Here is a 21,089-nt window from a genome sequence, read left to right as displayed (position 1 = left end):
TACAACCACTGCAGAAGTGTGAATCTGGTCTTGATGAGATAGCTCAGTGGTCAAGAGCCCTTGCTACTTTTACGAAGGACCAAAGATCAGTTTCTAACACCCAAACTGAGTGGCTCACAACTGACTATAGTGTCAGCTCCAGGAGATGGAGAACCGTCTATGGCCTCCCTGGGCAGCTGCTCTCATGTGCACATGCCCCACACAGAGACTGGTATACACATATAAAAAAAAAACTATAAATATCTGGCAAATTCACACATTTATGCTTGTCTTAATAAATCTTTGAAAGTCTTATCAATGCAGCTAGATTCTTTTAAAATGCAAAAGAAGTTACATTGCTTGTTGTATTGCACCGAGCTAGGTTATTTCACAGACATGAACACCAAGGCACCATGAGAGTATTGTTTAAAGAATAGGGCATTCGGGGAGAGTGCTTTGCTCAATAGACAATGTGATGTTTGTATGCTTCTCGCCAGTGTGGTTTCATAGAATTACTATGTCTAGGATGAGAGTAACTCTTAATGAGGTCCTCAGTGACCAATGCTCTTGCATAAGATGCTGTTATATATGCAGAAAATCTGTGTGTCTTTTCATATCATTATCTCAATGGCAGAGTGCCTACCTAGCATGTGTGGGTTCCTGGAACTGATCCCCCGGACCACAAAGCAAAAATCTGAATGAGAATACTGGGCAACCTATTTTTCTACTAAAGATAATTAAAAACAACCCAATTCACATGCTCATTATTTTGAAAACCTGCAAGAGAAGCTATTAATTATATTATGTTCCTAACGTCCCTTAATATTTATGTGCAATAATCACCATGCCTGTTATGGTTCACTGTAGGCAACCATTCATATCCCAAGTAAAGCCAAGTGTTTAAAGAATCAAATGAAATAATAAAGTCATGAGTAAAAACTCAAAGAATTCTCTTTCTGTATATTAGCTTGCAGTCGTGAGACTGCAGCCCAAGGCCATGCTTAACCAGACAAGCAAGCACTCTACCACTGAAGTACATCCCTAGTCCCTCCAAGATTTCTTTAGCTGACTCTACCCTGGCACTGAGTCATCCACTCCACATCATTACCCTACAGAGCTAGCTACTTGAGAAATTTGATCCTAGAAACAGGATGTCCTATATCCAGCCCTGTGCCTCTCATAAGGAGATGGTGATAGTATTGTTCTAGCTGTGGAGAATATTAAATGAGATAATATTTACAACCACTGAGAGCTGTGCTGGCTTATAGTAAGCACTGGACCAATGCTAATGATTAACCCTTGAGATGACTGGGCTTCTCTTAATGCCTCACAGTGGGCCTTCTCCACTGTCCCCCTTGCACTGTGCAGAAGAGGGCTTGCCTTTTCCTCCCTACCTGCCCCCATAACAAGTCACACGAGAGGAATGTTCCTTTCCCTTTGCTAAGACATGCTTTTAGTTCCCAAAATAATTACAGCTTTCTTCACCTACATCCCTTCCCAAAGGTGTGCTATGACTCCTCAGAAGTTATCTATTATTTACATAACTGAGATAATTAGATAACTGAGAGATTTAATTCTGAGATAAAAAACTCAGGATAAAGATTATTATTTTTTTTACCCCATCACAAATCAATGTCCCAAGTAGATTTGTCCTCCCTTCCTGCTCAGGGTGTCACGCCTTGTCACCCCCCCACCACACATACACACACACACACACACACACAGGTACTTCTAAAGAAGTAAGAAGTTAGGTGTGGTGGCATGCAACTGAAGTATTCAGGAGACTAAAGGAGGAAGATGACAAGTTTAGTGCCAACCTGGGCCACACGGTGGAAGAAAAGAAGAGGAAGGAGGGAGAAGGAGGAGAGGAAAAAGACAAGAGAAGGCTTAGCAGTCATCTCTCTCCCTTCTGTACAGAGGTCTAACTACAGACTCTTTGAAATTAGTATATGCACTCTTCAAATGTAAGCTGAGCTCTCCTGTTCACCAGACACAGGAATAGACATTAGCAAGGGAGACAGGTCCCTGCTTACAGTCATGAGGACCAGCAGGAAAAATGCAATCAACCATGATGCCCTGCAGACTAGCATAGTCAGAGTATGCATACATCAACAGGTCTTCAGGATATGGCATTTGGAGAAGGGTGGAACAGAGAAACGTGGTTGATATGTAGGTACCAGTAAGGTTATTTAAGGGGAAGTTATTAAACATGGATGAACCGCAATTACAATAGTGAAGAAGTGAAAGTGGCATTTGAAAGAGTGTGTGTTAGGAGAGGGTGGCAAATCAGGAAAGTACAGGTAAAATTAAAGACAGAACATGAACTATTTTAAAGAGTAGGAACATGAGAAGTCTTTAAATACAGAAGCACGTTTGTCTGATGGATGCTTTATTCTAAAGTTTGAAAAGATGCTATGACTGCCAAGTAAAGAGGGAATTGAGAAGTAAAGACTACTGTTTAATACTGTACAGATAATACTATATAATATTGTATTTGTAACAAATATAATAGATAACTCATATTTAGTACTGTATATAAAATACTATAAATATCATATATAGGCTATGGGGAGGGTTCAGTGGATAAGTGTTTGATGTACAAGCATAAGGGTCAAAGTTAGAAGTCTGTACACTCATATTAAAAGTCAGGCAGGCATGACAATCCACCTGTAAGCCTCATGTTCAAGAGAGAAGACAAGAAATCTGCCAGGATATATCTGATAATTAGAGTAGTTGAATCGCTGAACCTTAAGTACAACCAGAGACCTTTCTTCAGTAAATAAAATGGTGAGATCAAGGAAGGAAGACACCCGATTTCAATCTCTGCCTTCCTTATACATGTAGCACACAAACACACACACACGCACACACACTCACAAATGTTAGTATTTGTCAGGTATAGTAAACAGACCTGAAATCCTAGCATTCACGAGATAGAGGCAAGAGAATCAAGAGTTCAAAGCCAATCAGGGCTGAATAGTGAGACTGTGTCTTTAAACAAAAGAAAACAAATTAATTATACCTGCCTTAAAAGACACAACTGTTGAATCTAAAGAATAGGACTCAAGAGAAGAGTGCATCTCTGGTTCTGTGACCCAGTAGGGAAGGATGTGGAATGGGAACAACCTTGGTAACCATCAACACAGTGACAGCTGTCTTACTGATGCCTCATCCCAGGAAAATAAAAATAAAAATGGTCTACACAGATTCCAGTGCATTAAAACTTGCAAAGGAATCCAAAGGAAAAAGAGAATGACTCAAAGGGAGCAAAAAGATGACTGGCAGACAGATGGAAGCCAGAGAGGTACAGCAGAAGACAAGTTGGAGGAACAGCTTGAGCAGGAGACAGAAGTTAAATGTGCTAAGTGCTGCTAAGAGCTCAGAAAGATGGAATGAGAAGGTCCTTGGGAAGTATCCATTCGAGTTAACAGGACTCTGGGTAGAGGGGAGGCAAAATAGGGGGAAGGGTTTGAAGTCAGATGGCAAACAGAATGCTTTTAAAAACTTGATATTGTAATCTTTCACTCTAATATGAACACGGGTGTCAAGAATTTCTTTGTGACTAGCAAAGACTCAACTCCTCCAAAATAGCTCACATCTGATCAGCCACTGAGGAGCCAGTGATGGCATGTCAAATCTCCTGAAGAGGATATGCAAATCAGACCTCATTGTCACCCTGGTTGGATGACAGAGTTTCCCAGTGTTCTTTCGGTGGTACCCGTGTTGAGAAGCACACGTGTGACTGTTTGTTCTCCTGGTCCCTTCCTAAAATGCAATCTCAACTCTGGATCCTTCCGAAGACTCACTTTGTACTTCAGATAAAATCACTTCACAAGAGGAGCTGATATTTGCCATTGTAGATTGTTGCTGTTGTTATTGACTCTGCAAGCTATTTTATCATCATCAGTTCTTAATCTTGCTGACGGCACCTCCTCTGCTTTAACAGAGGTGATGGATGTGTGTTTTATGTCACTATTAAGACATTCTTGACAGCCATGCCACAGGAAAGGGTGCTGCCAGCAGATGTTGTAAGGATCATTTAGCACATGTTTTTCAAATCAACTAATATATTCCCTAGGATATTTGTGGTTTGTTTATGTTTTGGAGATAATCACTGGTGGCCACATTTTCATTGTGGCTGAATTAAGCTACTGTTCCTCTTGATGACACACAGAGACTTTTTTTTAACCTTTTATTTGGTTATAACTTAAACTGCGTCTCCTTTTTGTTGTCGGGACAAAATGATTTAAGAACAATACAGTGTATGAGTACTTATTTACTTATTCCTTTCACACTTTAAATTTTATGCTGAATTTTGTACTCCTAGAAAAAAATACAATCCCAAAATTTAGTTAACATATCAAGGTTAAGCAGACCCTGGGAGGAAATTAACTATTTATTGACTGCTTGGATCAACAAGTTTCTGCATGAGTTTTACTAACTTACCCAATTAAAAAGAAAATTCACCAAACCTATAAAACATATTACACTGTTTTTCATCTTGAGAACAATAATAATTTAGACTGGACATGGTGGCACACCACCTTTAATCCCAGCACTCAGGAGGTAGAGCTGGGCAGATCTTTGTGAGTTCAATTCCAGTTTGCTCTACATAGTGAGTTTCAGGATATAAAGAGATATACAGAGATGTACCTGTGTATACCCTGTCTCAAAGAAAACAAGAAGAAGAGGAGGACAAGGAGGAAGAGGAGAAGGAAGAGGAGAAGGAAGAACACCAAGAGGAGGACCAGGAGGAGGAAGAAGAGAAGGGGCTCTTTTGCCAGAAGTGGAAACAATGCAGCCACAGAATTTGTTCTAACGTTCTAAGCCCGCCAACTGGTATACCTGCTTGCAACCTCTAGATGGACACTAGATGGACTGTATGCAAGGGAAGCCAATTGGTATATCGTTAAGAGCTAAAAAGTGGGACTAGACAGGTGGCTCAGTGGTAAAGAGTATTTGTTGCTCTTTCAGAGGTCTCAGGTTCAGTTCCCAGCAGCTACATGATGGCTCATAATTATCCATTACTCCAGTTCCAGGGGCCTGGAGACCTTCTAACCTCCATGGGCACAAATACATACACATATATAAATAAATTAAACTTTAAAAATAGCTAAAAAACAAAAGAAATAGAGAGATGAGTCAGGGCATCTAAGATCTACTGGGCTTCCCAAATAACTAGTATCCCAATCTGATATGAAAGAGGGGTAGAGGAGTCTTAGCTGTATGTTTCCCTAACTTCTTTTGCAAGATCTTCAGAAAATACTGTGCCCACAAACACAAGTATATATTGTTGAATTATGTTTACATATTAACAGGAAAATTATATTACTATGAATAACACATACACTTAAAATAGAAACACAAATTACTGCAGGGCAGTGGTGGCACACACCTTTAATCCCAGCAGTGGGAGATAGAGGCAGGCAGAACTCTGTGAGTTTGAGGCCAGCCTGGTCTACAAGAGCTGGTTCCAAGACATGCTCCAAAGCTACAGAGAAACCCTGTCTTGAATAAACAAAAAAAGAAAGAAAGAAAGAAAGAAAGAAAGAAAGAAAGAAAGAAAGAAAGAAAGAAAGGAAAAGAAAAAGAAAAACACAAGTTACCAAGTCATGCAGACCTGGTTACCTACTAGGTTTGCTCCATTAATAACAATGTTTGAGTTAAGGACTAAAAATTGAGAGAGGTCTAACTTGGGGCATGGATGGGGATATTTGATGAAGTAAAGTCTTTATATAACTTAAGAATGAGCGCTGAGACCCTTAACTTGTTGGGCTTTTGTTTTTTGATTTTTTTTTTTTTTGATTTTTTTTAGAGTTCATTTTGTTTTTCCAGACAAGGTTTCTCTGTGTAGTCCTGGTTGACCTGGAACTCACTTTGTAGACAGCCCTTCAACTCAGAGACCCACCGGCCTCTGCCTCCACAGTACTGGGATTAAAGGCGTGCCCCCATGTCCAGATGGAATCCTTGATTTTAAAGGTTTTAGGTGCTATGGAGACCCAAATATCAGGAAATGGAGTTTCCCAGACTTGGAAAAAGAGCTTTGAAATACAAAGTCGCAGAGCAGATGAACCCAAGAAAGCGAGACAAAGTAGAGAGATGGGACAGAAAAGAACCCCACGTGCACTTCAGAAACACGAGGTGGGAATATGTGGTCATTTTGGAAGCTTTAGAGATGAACATGCAGAGCCTGTGAAGGGCTGTCACCTCCAGAAATCACGTCCTGCCATCTCCTCCCGTCCAACTGAACCGTCCATGTCTGCGCTCTCAGACTGGCCAGGGTTCCCAGCTGCCTTCTGCTCATCCTTCAGCTGCCTGACCAGACTGACAGCACCTTGGCTTCGGGGCATTGTCTCCTACACTGGCTGCCCTCAGGGATGAACTATAAGAGGACATTAACCCTTTCCACTCCAGCAGGTGTTGACCACAACAGCAGGCAAACAAGAACAAGAATTCATTAAATATCCTTGGCTTAGGGTGTAGCTCAGTGATAAAGTACTTTCTTAGCATTTATAAGGCCCTGGATTCAACCCCTAGCGCTAGTGTGTGTGTGTGTGTGTGTGTGTTGTTGACTAGTCCGGTGTGGTAGCTACAGCCTATATTTCCAGGTACTCAGACCACTTGAATCCAGGAATTCAAATCCATCATGAGCAGCATGGTAAAACTCTGTCTCAAAATAAGACAAAAAGAAGGTCAAAAATCTCTGGGTCATATCCTAGACCAATTAAATCAGAATGAGAGTCAGGGCCCACGCTCCCCGGGTGATTCCAATGAGCCGCCAAGCTTGTGAAGTAGAAGTGCCTTGCCTTCACAGTCAATCAAACGCCTCTTCGGTTCACAGTCGGCTGGGCCCTCTCTGCCCTGTACATGGTTTGGCTGCTGGCCGGGTCCGTCCATCTGCTCGGTGGCAGCAGTAGTCACTGCTGCTTCTGTTTTCCCCTTATTCTTCTCTCTGCATATTCATGCCTTCACCCTGATTTAGAGGACTAGAACAAGACTCCTGCAAGATTTTATAACTCATGGCAGCACAACAAAAAATGCACCTACGTTTTCTTCGCTCCTCAGAAGCGCACATGTGTTTGTGTGTATTTATAGGCATATTCTACCCAGAGTTTAACTTTGCTGTAGTTCCTTCGTTCTCAGAAAATGTGTGAGCAGGCTCCCCGTTTCTGGAAGAGATGCCAGTTTAGGTTTGTGGTGAAGCTTTTCCGCCCTCTAGTGATGTTGTGAGAGCATGACAGTTTTGTTCAACAGGCTTTCTTCCACCCCTTATCCTCCTGCTATCAACGGGGTTCACAGGAGGAGACAGAGCTTTTGGTGAGGAGTTCTTAGCTTTTGTCTGTTGTGTTAGTCCACTGAGGCAGCTCATGGAGAATCTGCTGAGTGTGTACCTGACTTCTCACCTTATTATTTATCCTCCAAATGGCAGCCCGAAATTACCAGAAGAACAGGTCATCCGCTTGGCAAAGGTTTGTCGAGTATGTTACAAGCCAGGAACAGGTGAATCTTTTAGTATCAGGCTTACTCAGCCTCTCTCTGTACCACGTGCCCTTAACTGCAAAATAATCATCCCCCTCCCTCAGGGAGCATTCGGAAGGGCAGGCTAATGCTATCATCATCCTATTTATCAAATCCATTGTTAAGGTCCTAATTTTATCCTGGGAAAATGTCCTCAAACACTCCCTTTTTCCCAGGCAATGAAAAAGCTATAGTAAAGTTCTTTTGTAAACATGGAAGAGGCCCCCAAGGTCTTTGGCCTCTTTGACAAGGCGGTTCATAGACTTCAATTTATTCCTGTTTTCCTGGTATTTCCTCATAGTTCCTATCTAAAAGACAGGTCAGAGAGAACAGCTAAAGGTCAAGACTCTAACCGAAAGTTTGTTTGGTGCAAATTAAATGTTATTGGGCCATATCTGCGTTTGTTTGTTTATTCTGTCCAGAGGTCTGTCTCTCTAGCAGAAACCATAGGACCCTTAAGGACACACAATTTTCACGTGCTGGCCCTTCTTCTTCTAGAATACCTTCTTGCCCTTTCTCTAGGTATTTTATTTTCCCTGCATTTACACCCATCTGTGCCTGGAAATCAAGACATAGAACTTCCAGACAAGCCCAAGAGACAAAATCAGCTTCCACCCTTCTCCTGCCAACCCAGTACTTTCTAAACCCAGCTCTCTCTTCCTTCCCCTATTCTTTCTTTCTTTTTTTAATTTTGCTGTTTTGTTTTTGTTCTTTGAGACAAGGTTTCAGTATAACAGTCCTGGTTGTCCTGGAACTAGCTTTGTAGACCAGGCTGGCCTCGAACTCAGAGATCCACCTGCCTCTGCCTCCCAAGTGCTGGGATTAAAGGCATGCACCACCACTGCCCAGCCCATTCCTCTGTTCTTATAGCTAAAAGTCTTACTACCTGAAATATAGTTGTCATGGAAGAGGGAAAATTCAATAACTAGAAAACCTTTTAAATTCATCACTGAAGGGCTGAATAGATGGCTCAGTGGTTAAGAGCATTGGCTGCTCTTCCAGAGGTCCTGAGTTCAATTCCCAGCATCAATTCCACAACCAACTGTAATGAGATCGGGTACGGTCTTCTGGTGTTCAGGTTTACATGCAGGCAGAACAAAGTATATGTAATAAAACAGTTAAATAAGTAGTAATTTGGTTAAGTGTATGTTTAACTAATAATAATATGAAGATTTTAAAAATTCATCACTAAATATCCCTTCAAGCCAAGTGTGGTGACAGACGCCTTTAATTCCAGCACTCAGGATGCACAGAGAAGCAAAGCTTTGAGTTTGAGGTCAGCCTACAGAGTGAGTTCCAAGACAACCTGTGCTACATAGAGAAACCCAATCTCAAAAGGCCACACAAAAATATGTTCCCTCAATTTTCAGTGCCCTCACTTCTTCCTAAAGGCCTAGAATTATTAAGCCATGAACTTCATTTCACCCCTAGGTAACTAGAGAAATGACATACTCTCTTCTCAGAGGCTAACAGGATGGCTTTTACAAGTAGCGGTGCTCTCTGGGAGAGCGCACATTTCAAAGCGAAACTGGTGGACTACACTGAGAGTAATGGACACACATCCTGAAGTGGAGTGTAAAAAAGCAAAAAAAAAAAGCCCTTTATTTGTTGGAAAGGGAAATATTGCAATTAGTAGGGTTTGGGGAAGAAGAGATCGCTTGAGAGAATGAAGATAACGAAGCAAAGGGGCAGGGGCAGAGTGAGTTCCAAGCGTGGGTCCCTTCAGAAAGACAAAGATGAAGATGGATAAAGTGATTGGTGTGGCCTTGGATTCACTTGGGCGTGTGTCAGAGTTCACACACCTAGCCTGTACAATCCTTTTAGAGTTATAAAGTCTCCTGCCTCTGAGCCCCCTGTATAGCAGCTCTCTGGATTGGCGGACTGAGGGCCTTGCCATCAGCAATTGCTTGCCTCTTGTGAGCAGGTTGCCCAAACTCTAGCTTTCCCTTGACTCAAAGAGCAAAGGTGGGAAATTATTAGTTCTGCATTGGTATGATGCCTAGAATATTGCCACACATCCAGAGAGGCGCCACTATTAGAGAGCTAGGCAGCATTTAGTTGTAGAGGGCGCAAGCTATGTTTTGTTCAGCTTTTTGCGTTTACCACCCATCTGTGCGTCCAGCAAATGATACTGTCTGCTCACATCTGGGTCACTGCATTAGACCTCAGGGACAAATTGGGGGCATTTCAGGGATGACCAGAAAAAGGAGGAACTGTTGCAAAAAGCCAGGATGGCGAGATGTTCTCGGAGATGCCCTCTCAAGCTTACCTTCACCTCTGAGGTTTTCTCCTCTCCACCTCTGACTTTGATTATGAAAATTATGCCTGTGCCTGAAGAACTGAAAGGAGATCTGCTGTAGAAAAACAGCACCACTCTTCCTTAGAGTGAACCTGGCAAGATCATTTCAGATATACTTACAGTAGTATCCCAAACAGGAAGCTAAGGTTATTGTTGTTTCTCTGCTGTTTGTAACAGGATCTTACTCTGTTGCCCATACTGGCATTGAACTCCTGACTCAGTAAGCCTTCTGTCCTGTCTCCTGAGTAGCAGTGACTAAAAGTAGGCACCTCGGTGCTCAGCTCAACGTTATATGCTCTTTTAGATGCTTGGCATATTTTCTTTCCTATTGTGTTGACTATTCTAAAATGTGGTATTGTACAGTTTAAAAGCAGAAAAAGGCAACACACATTGAAATAAATGCCATAGGGAACTATTACAATGCTTTATAAATTAAACAAGGAGAGGTCTTCATTAAGAAAAAAAAAGGTGATTTATCTGGGGTGGGTGTTTACTGCAGTCCAGACACAGCACAACAGAGGCCGCTGCACCCACGTTGTAGCCAGTGGAAGCACACTGGCTTATGCAGTGGGCTCCTTTCCCCTACCATTGGGAGAAAAAGAAGAGCTGCTGAAGACGCCACTCTGTCTTCTCACTTCCCCAGAACTGTTACCGTGTGAGTGCAGGACATAAGGTGGGAACCAGGCAGACCTGGATGTGGTCATGCTTTGCTACCGAGTGCTTGGGGATGTCCCTCTAAGACCTATGTACTTCTGCCTCCCCAAACATATTGAAAGCAGAAATGAACATCACTCCCAGTGCTGGTGAAGCTAAGACATAATGTACTATGCATGCAAGTGTGGTGTGCACACATGTTCACGTGGGTAGTCCATGGAGGTGCACACACACAGATGGGCATGCACAGGTAGAGGCCAAAGGCTGGCTTTGGATCTCTTCCTCAATTGATTGCCTGCTTATTTGTGAGGCAGGGTCTCTCACTGAACCTGGAGCTCACTGACTGAAGTAGGCTGGATGACTAGTGAGCTCCAGGTGTCTCCTATAGTGGGATTGTTGACACACACTGATTATGCCTGAGGATTTAGACTCAGACTCTTATTGAAGCAAACAGCTTACCAGCTGAGACATTTTCCCAGCCCCATCCAGATTTCCTCTGCTTTCTACTGAATGATTTTTCCTAAGTGTCTTTAAAGGAAAGAAAAGAAAAAGAAACAAACACATTATCAAATGTGGTGGCAAAAGCCTTTAATCCCAGCTCTCCAGAGTGAGTTCCAGGACAGCCAAGGCTGTTACACAGAGAAACCTTGTCTCAAAAAGGAGGAGGAGGAAGGGAAAAAGAAGAGGAAGAACAAACAAACACAAAGTCTCTTTTCTGAATAAAGACATTGGTGAGAAACTGGTGAAAAGAGCTGGGGAGCTGTGGGTGAGGGATTCAGCAGCAATTGGGTCATAATTAATTTGAGGTTAATGATACAACGAGAAGATAGGGTTTAGGCTTTTTAAAATGCTAAGCAATTTAAACTCAATGAAATAACCTATCACTTCAGGTAGGTAATGGATATTTTCTTTTAAAACTCTCATCTTTCCACTTTTAACCAAGGGACTATAAATCTTGGGTTTTAGAACCGAGACCAATTCCCTCCCTAGAATCCATGACTGTGATAATAGGAATCAGTGAACTATTTAATTGTTGAAAAACACCAACAGGTTTTACATTTACCAGCAGTGAGGTCGCACAGATTAATTAAAATGTCACACTCACTTGCTTCTAGCAGGCACTTTATGACACTGCTGCAGTAACTGATTACCAAAACAGATGAGCTACTGCTGCCATCACCAAAGTGACTGAAGAAATATTGTTTTAAAATCTGGGGCTCGTGCTAAGGGAGGCGTTATAATGAGGGATCTCTTATTCCTAAGAAAGGTTTATATCCAAGTCCCACGGATAATTGTCCTTAAAAGAAAATTGGCTTGCGAACCCAACACTGTAATTCAAAAATAGTTTATGAAATTCTCCACAAATTTCAAAGCTAGTATGCATTTCTTTAGAAAAAAACAGCAGAGATTTGCAAACACGTTTGCATCTCAAAGACACATACAATTAGCAAACAAAGATGTTTGCAATCAAGCCTGACAACCTGAATTTGATCCCTGAGACCTATATGGTAGAAAGAGAAAATGGACTTCTGCAGGTTCTCCTCTGACTCCACACAGGTGCTATGGCATATGTATATATATGCATACATATATGCATATCCAGAAAAGGAAGGAAGCAGGGAGGGACGGAGAGACGGAGGGATGGAAGGGAGGAAGATGTAATTACATAAAAAAAGCACTTGGACAGCTATTCTATTTTGGGGGGAAGGGTGCTTAAGAGTGACGTATGTTTCTCTCTCTCTGTGTGTGTGTGTGGGCGCGCGCGCGTCTGTGTCTGTGTGTGTATATGTATGTTGTGTGAATACACATGTGCATGTGAAGTTCAGAGGTCAATATCAAGTGTTTTCCTCAAATTCCACTTTATTTTTTGAGATTAAAAAAAAAATCCTGAAGCTCACCAATTTGGCTATGCTGGCTGCTCAGTAACTGCAGAAATCCTCCTGTCTCCACCTTCCCAGTGCTGAGATTACAGGTGTACGCCACCACAGCCAGCTTTCTACATGGATGCCAGGCGTCCGAGCTCGGATTTTCGTGCTTGTATGGCAAACACTTTCCCAAATAAAACCATCTCCCCAGTATGCCCTATTTTTTAAGAGATATAATTCAAGGTGTTGTGGTATCTTGGATGTCTCAGATCACATAGAATTGCATTTGACTGTGGTTTTAGCTGGAGATTTCCATAGATATTAAAAAGAGATAGCACTTAATGTTTAGTTTGTTTTTTTTTTATCATGGGTTGCTATGCTGAAGGTGTGTCTCATAAGAAATGTTCTTAATAACACCCTCTTTAATGTATCATCTTTTATATAACATTACTGTAGAAGCATAAAATATTGATACTTGATTTTTGCTTCCCAGAGTTTTATATATGTATATATATTTCAATATTGGGGATTAAATTTAGGGTAGGGTTTTGCACATGCTAAACAAGTCTCCTACCACTGAGCTGTACCTCCAGCCCTGCTTTGACCTTCTTTGTTCTGAAATAGGACATCAATAAGTTTCCCAAGCTGGCCATGTTCCCCAGGCAAGTCTTGATCTTGTGATCCTCCTGCCTTAGCCACTAATATAAGTTAGATTACAGGTCTGTACCACTATGAATTTCTTGATATTTGCTGGTAAACATATTGGTCGTTTATTTTGATAAAGTTGTTAGTAATCATATCTAATATGTGTTTAAACAGAATTATGAAATTTCACGTGGCCAAACGGAAGTTTAAGGAAACATTGCGCCCATATGATGTAAAAGATGTCATTGAACAATATTCTGCCGGTCATCTGGACATGCTGTGTAGGATTAAAAGCCTTCAAACACGGTAAGCAAAGGGTGTGGAAATTGTCGTGGTGTTTCCCACAATAAACAAGGCCTCTCTGTATTGCTGATTCGTTTTTTGGTAGGTAACTGGGAGGTTGCTTTATCACAGATACTGTATTCTTCTTTTCACTCTTGTTTTTGGGTGTAAATCAAACACTGACAAGCTCCACATATCTCAGTTCCCTCTTCTGAGAAATGGAGAGACTGTCAGGGGTGCTGCGGAGGGTTGACATGACCACACGTAGGAACCTTGGAACCTGGTACTTGGTAAATGTTAATGATGGCCTAGCAATACCACTCCGTAGAACACTTTACAAACGATCATAGCTTTCCCACCTGCTTATCAGGTATAAAACAAATCCTCATGGAATCTCTTCTATCAGTGTAAAATAAACATAATTATGATTTCATGGTTTTTACGGTTGAATTCAGAACTGACTGGTCCAAGGTAGAAACAAGTTATTTGCCTTGCTCATTTTTTTCCTCTATCAGGTCCATCATAAATGATTTAATCAAGGATCAGAGGGATTAAAAAAATATGTAATCCTGTGTTAAGAAAATAATCAGGAGCGAGAAAGGGGACTCAGCAGTTAAGAGACTGGATGCTCTTCCAGAGGATCTGACTTCAGAACCCAGCACCCACATCAGGTGGTTCACAACTGCTTCTCTGTCAGCTCCAGGGAATCTGACACACATGTGGCAGACACACACACACACACACACACACACACACGACCCTTCTAAAAAGATAATTGGATCAATTGACACACGTGTCAGCTTGCTTCACCTTTTACAAACTGGACACTTGCCTTTCCTTTTTTGAGCATTCCACTTTTGCCTCGTGCATCGACTCTCAACCTGTGGGTCTCCATCCCTTTGAGGGTCGAATGGCCCTTTCACAGGGGTCGCCTAACACCATTGGAAACATCAGGTATTCACATTATAATTCATAACAGCAGCAAAATGAGTTATGAAGTAGTAATGAAAATAATTTTATGGTCAGGGATTCCCACGACATGAAGAACTATCTTAAAATGTTGCACCATGAGGAAGGTTGATTACACTACTGGCCTACTGTCATCTGTACTATTAGTGCCTATAACCAGGTATCTCCTTTGTCTGGCAGTGTTGATCAAATTCTTGGAAAAGGGCAAATCACCTCAGATAAAAAGAGCCGAGAGAAAATAACCGCAGAACACGAGACGACGGATGACCTCAGCATGCTCGGCCGGGTTGTCAAGGTGGAAAAGCAGGTATAGCTCACCCACACAAGTTAGCTTTCAGTCATGATTTGTTCCTCAAAGCTAAGGATATGGATGCAACTTAGGGTTAAAATTAATCTTCTAAAATTTTATTTTATGTGTATGAATGATTTGCCTGCATGTATGTCTGTGTTTTGTGCCCAAAGAGGTCAGAAGAAGCTATAGATCTGGAACTGGAGTTTTAGAAGGTTTTGAACTACCATGAAGGTGCTGGGAATCAAACCCAGGTCCTCTGAGAAAATAAGTGCCCTTAACCTATGCTATTTCTCTAGCCCCTAAAGTTAATCTTTTTGTTTGGTTGATTTTGGTTTTTGTTGTAGTTGCTGCCTTGGTTTGTTTGTTTTTGAGACAGGGTTTCTCTGTGTAATAGCCCTAGCTGTCCTAGAACGAGCTCTTGTAGACCAGGCCGGTCTCGAACTCACAGAGGTCCTCCTGACTCTGCCTCTTGAGTTCTGGGATTAAGGGGTGCCTGTTTATTTGTTTTTTGAGACAGAATCTTTTCTACGTGGCTCTGGCAGTCCTGGAACTTGCTTGGTAGACCAGGCTGTCCTTGAACTCACAGTGATCTGTCTGCCTCCATCTCCCAAGTACTGGGATTAAGGGTGTGCCTCACTACATCTGGCCTCCTAAAGTTAATCCTGATGCTCAGTATATGTCAAAGGAATGAAGTAGAGAGTGGTTGAAATTAATGACTTCTTATGTGTAGACAGTGTCTTTAAAACACTTTTGGATTTCCATTGAAGGATAAGAAATGTTTATCTTGTCCATTAATACTTAATTCAGAAGCAACTGTAGAATTTCAATAGTAAAATAGCAAAGATCTATTTATCATTGTGTCTCTTTTAGTTTCCTTCGTTTAAAATGAGATTTAAAACCTCACTGTACTTGTGGCAAATGGTGATTTTTGACCCCGAGGCTGTGTCTTCTCAGAGAGTATTCTCAATGGAATTGTAAACATTCTAAGTATTCATTTGAAAACATTTATTTATGTGTTTTTTTAATTTATTTGTGGGGGGTGTTGAGGAGCACAGTCTCACTATGTAGCTCTGGCTGAAACTCACTGTGTAGACCAGGCAGGACCTGAACTCTTAGAGATCTGCCTGCCTCTGCCTCCTAAGTGATGAGATTAAGGGCATGCACAACAATGCCTGGTCTTAACTTTAAGTTTAAATTCTCAGCCCAGCCTTGATTGGTGGCCAGTGCCTTTATTTCCAGTACTTGAGGTGTACGTCTGTGTGTGTGTGGGGGGGGGTCATCTCACAATTCAAGGTCAGCCTGGTCTACAGAGCAAAGTTCCAGGACAGCTAGGGCTGTCAAACAAAAACAAACAAAACAACAACAAAAACAAAACAAAACAACAAAAAAAACCTCAAAAAAAAATTAAACTTTCTTAGATTGATACTTAAGTTTCTTAGTTTCATTATAGAACACGTTCCTTCTAAAATTCACTGGCAATCCAGAAAGAAAATCAACCAGTAAGAAAAACATGCTGATTGAAAATCACTTCAATGGTGTTTATATGATTTTTTAAAAAAGGTTTTGAAGACTAGCATGGGGAGTCCAAAGAGGGTCACACAAATGCGGTTCTAACCCTCTCTCCCCTTCCTTCTCTGGCCCTGTCGCCCCCAGTGTTACCCTCCATAACAAATCAGAACTACTTTGGCCTTCATAGTATTTCTTTTTTTTTTTTTTTTGGTTTTTTCGAGACAGGGTTTCTCTGTAGTTTTGGAGCCTGTCCTGGAACTAGCTCTTGTAGACCAGGCTGGTCTCGAACTCACAGAGATTCGCCTGCCTCTGCCTCCCGAGTGCATAGTATTTCTTTTACTCTGTCAATAAAATCTTATTTCACCTTTGAGATCCCAAGAGTAAAGTCAGTTCTTCCTAAGAGAGTGTCCTCATTTGTAACTGTTTTCCCTGTTTGCAGGTCCAGTCCATCGAATCCAAGTTGGACTGTCTGCTGGACATCTACCAGCAGGTCCTCCGGAAAGGCTCCGCCTCAGCCCTCACTTTGGCCTCCTTCCAGATCCCGCCTTTTGAATGTGAACAGACGTCTGACTATCAGAGCCCGGTGGATAGCAAAGACCTGTCCAGTTCCGCCCAAACCAGTGGCTGCTTGACGAGGTCAGCCAGTGCCAACATCTCGAGAGGCCTGCAGTTCATTTTAACGCCAAATGAGTTCAGTGCTCAGACTTTCTACGCGCTTAGCCCTACTATGCACAGCCAAGCAACACAGGTGCCAATGAGTCAAAATGATGGCTCCTCCCTGGTGGCCACCAATAACATTGCAAACCAAATAAGCGCAGCCCCCAAGCCAGCAGCCCCAACAACTTTACAGATCCCACCTCCTCTCCCAGCCATCAAGCACCTGACCAGGCCGGAGACTCTGCACCCGAACCCCACTGGCTTACAAGAAAGTATTTCCGACGTCACCACCTGCCTTGTTGCCTCCAAGGAAAATGTTCCGTTTGCGCAGTCAAATCTGACCAAGGACCGTTCCCTGCGGAAAAGTTTTGACATGGGAGGAGAAACTTTGTTGTCTGTCCGCCCCATGGTGCCCAAAGACTTGGGCAAATCTTTGTCTGTACAAAACCTGATCAGATCGACAGAGGAACTGAACTTGCAATTTTCAGGCAGTGAGTCCAGTGGCTCCAGAGGCAGCCAAGATTTTTACCCCAAATGGAGAGAATCCAAATTGTTTATAACTGATGAAGAACTGGGTGCCGAGGAGGCAGAAACAGACACTTTTGATGCCACCCCGCAGCCTGCGGGGGAAGCTGCTTTTACATCAGACTCTTTAAGGACTGGAAGGTCACGGTCATCTCAGAACATTTGTAAGACGACAGGAGACAGTACAGATGCCCTCAGTTTGCCTCATGTCAAACTGAACTAAAGTTCTTTGTTCCCTTTCTAGGCATAGCTGTTCTTTTAGCCATACATATCACTGCATGAACTATTCTGGAAACCCTTCTAAAAAGTCGAAATCGCAAGAATCAGGAAGAACATGAACGGCAAACTTAGAAGCCTGTTATCTTTTAATTGCATGAAAATGCATGTTTAGGGATGGCAGAAATTCCAAGGTGCATCGACATTAACCCATGCATTTAGTAATGTACCTTGAGTCTAAAATCCCAAGCACACAGTCGCTGCTGAAGCTATGGGGTGCGCGAAGATGTCAGGATTAGTTCCATTGCAAGAGTTGATGCTGTGTTTTGAAATTGGAGTAAACACCTTCAGATTTCAGGCATTTCTGCTTTATGACTAGACACAAAGTTCATTTTCAAAATTAGGCCATAATGTATGTGTAGACACAATGGCTAGCAACAGCTGCTAATAACACAAGTAAAGCAGAATTTGGAATATAACAGAAACGACTGCTTATTTCAAGATATCTTTGCCAACCCATTCCTCCTCAGTCATTTGATTAACATAATTTGAATGTCAGTCTGTGTGCTTTTGGTGACTTCGCTCTGTGGCAAACAATTTTTGCACATTGTTTTCATGTTGTCCTTTATGCCGGGAATGTTGTCTGATTAGAAAATGGGCAGAAAATGCCGTTCGGGGCCAGTGGGGCAGGAGATTTGCTCTTCCCTTGACATCTTCAAGTTTGTGAAAAGGGTCTCTGATGGAGGAGTCAGCCCTGTAAAAAGCGCGATCTCCTCACAAGCACATGAACTACCGATGGGTTTAACAGCTTTTACAGCTGGACTGGTCCTCTCTGTGAGAACACAATGACAGGCTTGACCATCCTGCCCACTCAATGGCCAGTGTGACCAGCTATTCCCATTTTGTGGACATGTAGGTAGGACCTGGGGAAAGAGGTATCTATGTGAGGCAGAGGGAAGGAAGACTTGGAAAGACTACAAGCATTCCCACAAGTGGGTGGCATGCAAAGAAATGACTGCCCACCCGCAAAGGGCAGTGAGGAGAGAAGCCAAAATGAAACAACTAGATTTTTTTAGAAAATAAATATTGCTAGGAAGTTCAACTACCTAAACATCCCTTATTCTTGTATAACAGAGAATTTTGCAAGCTATTTATTTTTACTATTCCCTGACTGCCTTTTGCTATTGTGTAGTAGTACATTTTGCACATAAAAGGCTAAAACTAAACTTCCTTTACTTTTTATACTATAGTGAACATTTTTCTATTCTTCCCAACAATATTATCCCAAATGTGAAATGATTGGCTCAGTTTCCAGGTTATGAACATATATCATTACAAGCCAGATAGCATTGGATGTGTCTGTAGATCAAAACCCCTTAATAATATATTGCAATGGCAAAGAATCAAATGAAAAATATGTATTAAAAATGTATTTCTCAAAAGGCAAGCAATACTGGCTGCTTGTTAGAATTCAGCCCTGCACCTGTAATCACAGCCCTGGGCAAAGTGAGATGGGAGCATAGGTTCAAGGCAAGCCTAGATGATACAGCAAAACTCTATTTCAAAAACAGAGTGAGCGAGAACTCAATCTTGGATCATCAGAGTATTGACCAAAGTAATAAGATTCAAATAAGCTGTTGAGAGCCTACCATGTGTGTATACCAGTGATTCCGCTATCTGGGAGGCAGAGGCAGGAGGTTCTGGAGTTCAAAGCTGACCTTGGCTGTATGAAGCCTGGTCTACAAAAAAAGGAAGGAAGGAAGGAAGGAAGGAAGGAAGGAAGGAAGGAAGGAAGGAAGGAAAGAAAGAAAGAAAGAAAGAAAGAAAGAAAGAAAGAAAGAAAGAAAGAAAGGAAGGAAGAAATCTGAGGGAAGTTGGTTAGGCTTGAATTCCCGAAGGACTCATGAAAGAAGGCATTTTTTTTCTTAACAACTAATATCTCTGGGGGGAAGGGTTTTTTTTTTGTTTTGTTTTTTTTTTTTTTTCAGCCTCTAGGCCAAATGAGCAGGATCTAGGGATTTCCAGTGGTTGCTCAAAGAAAGGAGATCTTCAAGTCCACCAGCCTTTCCCAAACCTCTCCCCCAGCAGAATGTTCTTGTCACCGGTCATCCTTATTTTTCTGCCCCTTAACTGTTTGGTGATCTTTCACCCTGGTTTGATCTCGGACTTCACCGGGCCTTAACCAGCCTTCACCGGGCCTTAACCAGCCTTCACCCTCAAGCAAACCAACTTCCTCTTCCTCGAGTGTGCGTCTCAACCTCATTTTTGACAGTGAAATGTTAAAAAAAAGAAAGAAAGAAACCTTCCTTATTTTTACACTTCTAGGATGCATGCATGGTATGGCTGTACGCACCTTTAATCCCAGGACTTGGGAGGCAGAGGCAGGTAGATCTTTTTGTTTGTTTGTTTTGGTTTTTCAAGGCAGGGTTTCTCTGTAGCTTTGGAGCCTGTCCTGGAACTAGCTCTTGTAGACCAGGTTGGTCTTGAACTCAAAGAGATCCACCTGCCTCTGCCTCCCAAGTGCTGGAATTAAAGGCGAGGCAGGTAGATCTTTGTGCATTCCAGCCAGTCTGTCTACAAAGTGTGTTCCAGGCCAGCCAGGGCTACGTAGAGAGATCCTATCTTAAAAAAACAAACAAAAGCTTTCTTGGATTCCAATACAGTCTCCTGGAGTATAGCATTCAGAATCTTATGGCCCATGAACACACTAATGAGATAAAGTGTGAATTTTTCATTCTATTGAAAAATGTTCGTCAAGCCTTTAAAGCTATTCTCATTTTCCAAACAGAATGTTAGGCAGTTATTAATATGATTTTTCATTTACCCATGTCTTCAACCAACCCGAAGCAATGATCTACCCTCCAAAGGACTTACACATGCATGTATACACAAAACACATCCCTCCACTGAGCAAAAGCCAGAGCCACCTGGTGGCACTCAACAAGGTTCACTCCAAATAATGGCTGAGGAAGAGAAAGGAGCTGACAGCTTCCAGACAGCACTGATACTGTCTCAGGTTGAACCCCACTGGCAGCAAGAATTATGAATGTATTGAGGACCCCTTCTTAGGCTTCCTCGGGTCTCAAACACAGTACGGTTCATCTAACGTAGCTGAAGACTGATGAGTCAGAGACAAAGCCAAAACACATCACTGCGGTCTTAAGCAAAATGTGAGAAACCGCATCGTGAAAGATGTTTGTACATTGAAGCCATGACCATTTTGTATCTATTTCGTTCTAGCACAGAAACTCTTGGACATTGCGAAATAGGTTTCTTGGCGTGTAAACATCAGGGTTACGTCTATTATGCCATTCTCTGGGGGGGGGGGTATTGGGGGAGGGGGCTCTCCCAGTTACACTTAGCAGGGACCCATTGCTCCATCCAAAAGGATGTCTGGGAGCACAGTTCAAATGAGCACACTGAGTAGCCATGTGCTCTCTCAGATCAAGCCTGTCTGCCTTCTGCAGTGCATAGGGTTGATTACGCTAATACATACAGCAGTCATCCCTTGTAGGAGGTTAACTAAAAAAAAATGTTGCCGTGTCTACTCTAAATGTTTGCGTTTTGTTCAAGCAAGTTAATATCTGGAGATGGCAAGTTCATTTAAATTAAGATGCTTTGCTGGGTTTTCTGGTTCTATAATAGTTTTTTGTTCTTAGGTGCCTTTCTGACCTCCCGT

General features: G+C 42.1%; 1 protein-coding gene across 3 annotated transcripts in view; it reads left to right on the top strand.

Annotated features, from left to right (window-relative positions):
- The window catches only part of Kcnq5 (potassium voltage-gated channel subfamily Q member 5), a 516,987-nt gene extending 496,268 nt beyond the window's left edge, over nt 1-20,719 (top strand). For all 3 annotated transcript variants that reach the window (XM_057794704.1, XM_057794703.1, XM_057794702.1), the window contains 3 exons: nt 13,135-13,266; nt 14,392-14,518; nt 16,452-20,719. In XM_057794704.1, the coding sequence (XP_057650687.1) occupies nt 13,135-13,266; nt 14,392-14,518; nt 16,452-17,417 (1,225 nt within the window). In that variant the 3' untranslated portion in view covers nt 17,418-20,719. The remainder of the gene's footprint in view (nt 1-13,134; nt 13,267-14,391; nt 14,519-16,451) is intronic.
- Nucleotides 20,720-21,089: the final 370 nt, after the last annotated feature.

Source organism: Chionomys nivalis, chromosome 19, assembly GCF_950005125.1.
Source record: "Chionomys nivalis chromosome 19, mChiNiv1.1, whole genome shotgun sequence".
NCBI classification, from domain to species: Eukaryota; Metazoa; Chordata; class Mammalia; order Rodentia; family Cricetidae; genus Chionomys; species Chionomys nivalis.
This window is presented reverse-complemented; position numbering and strand designations above follow the sequence as displayed.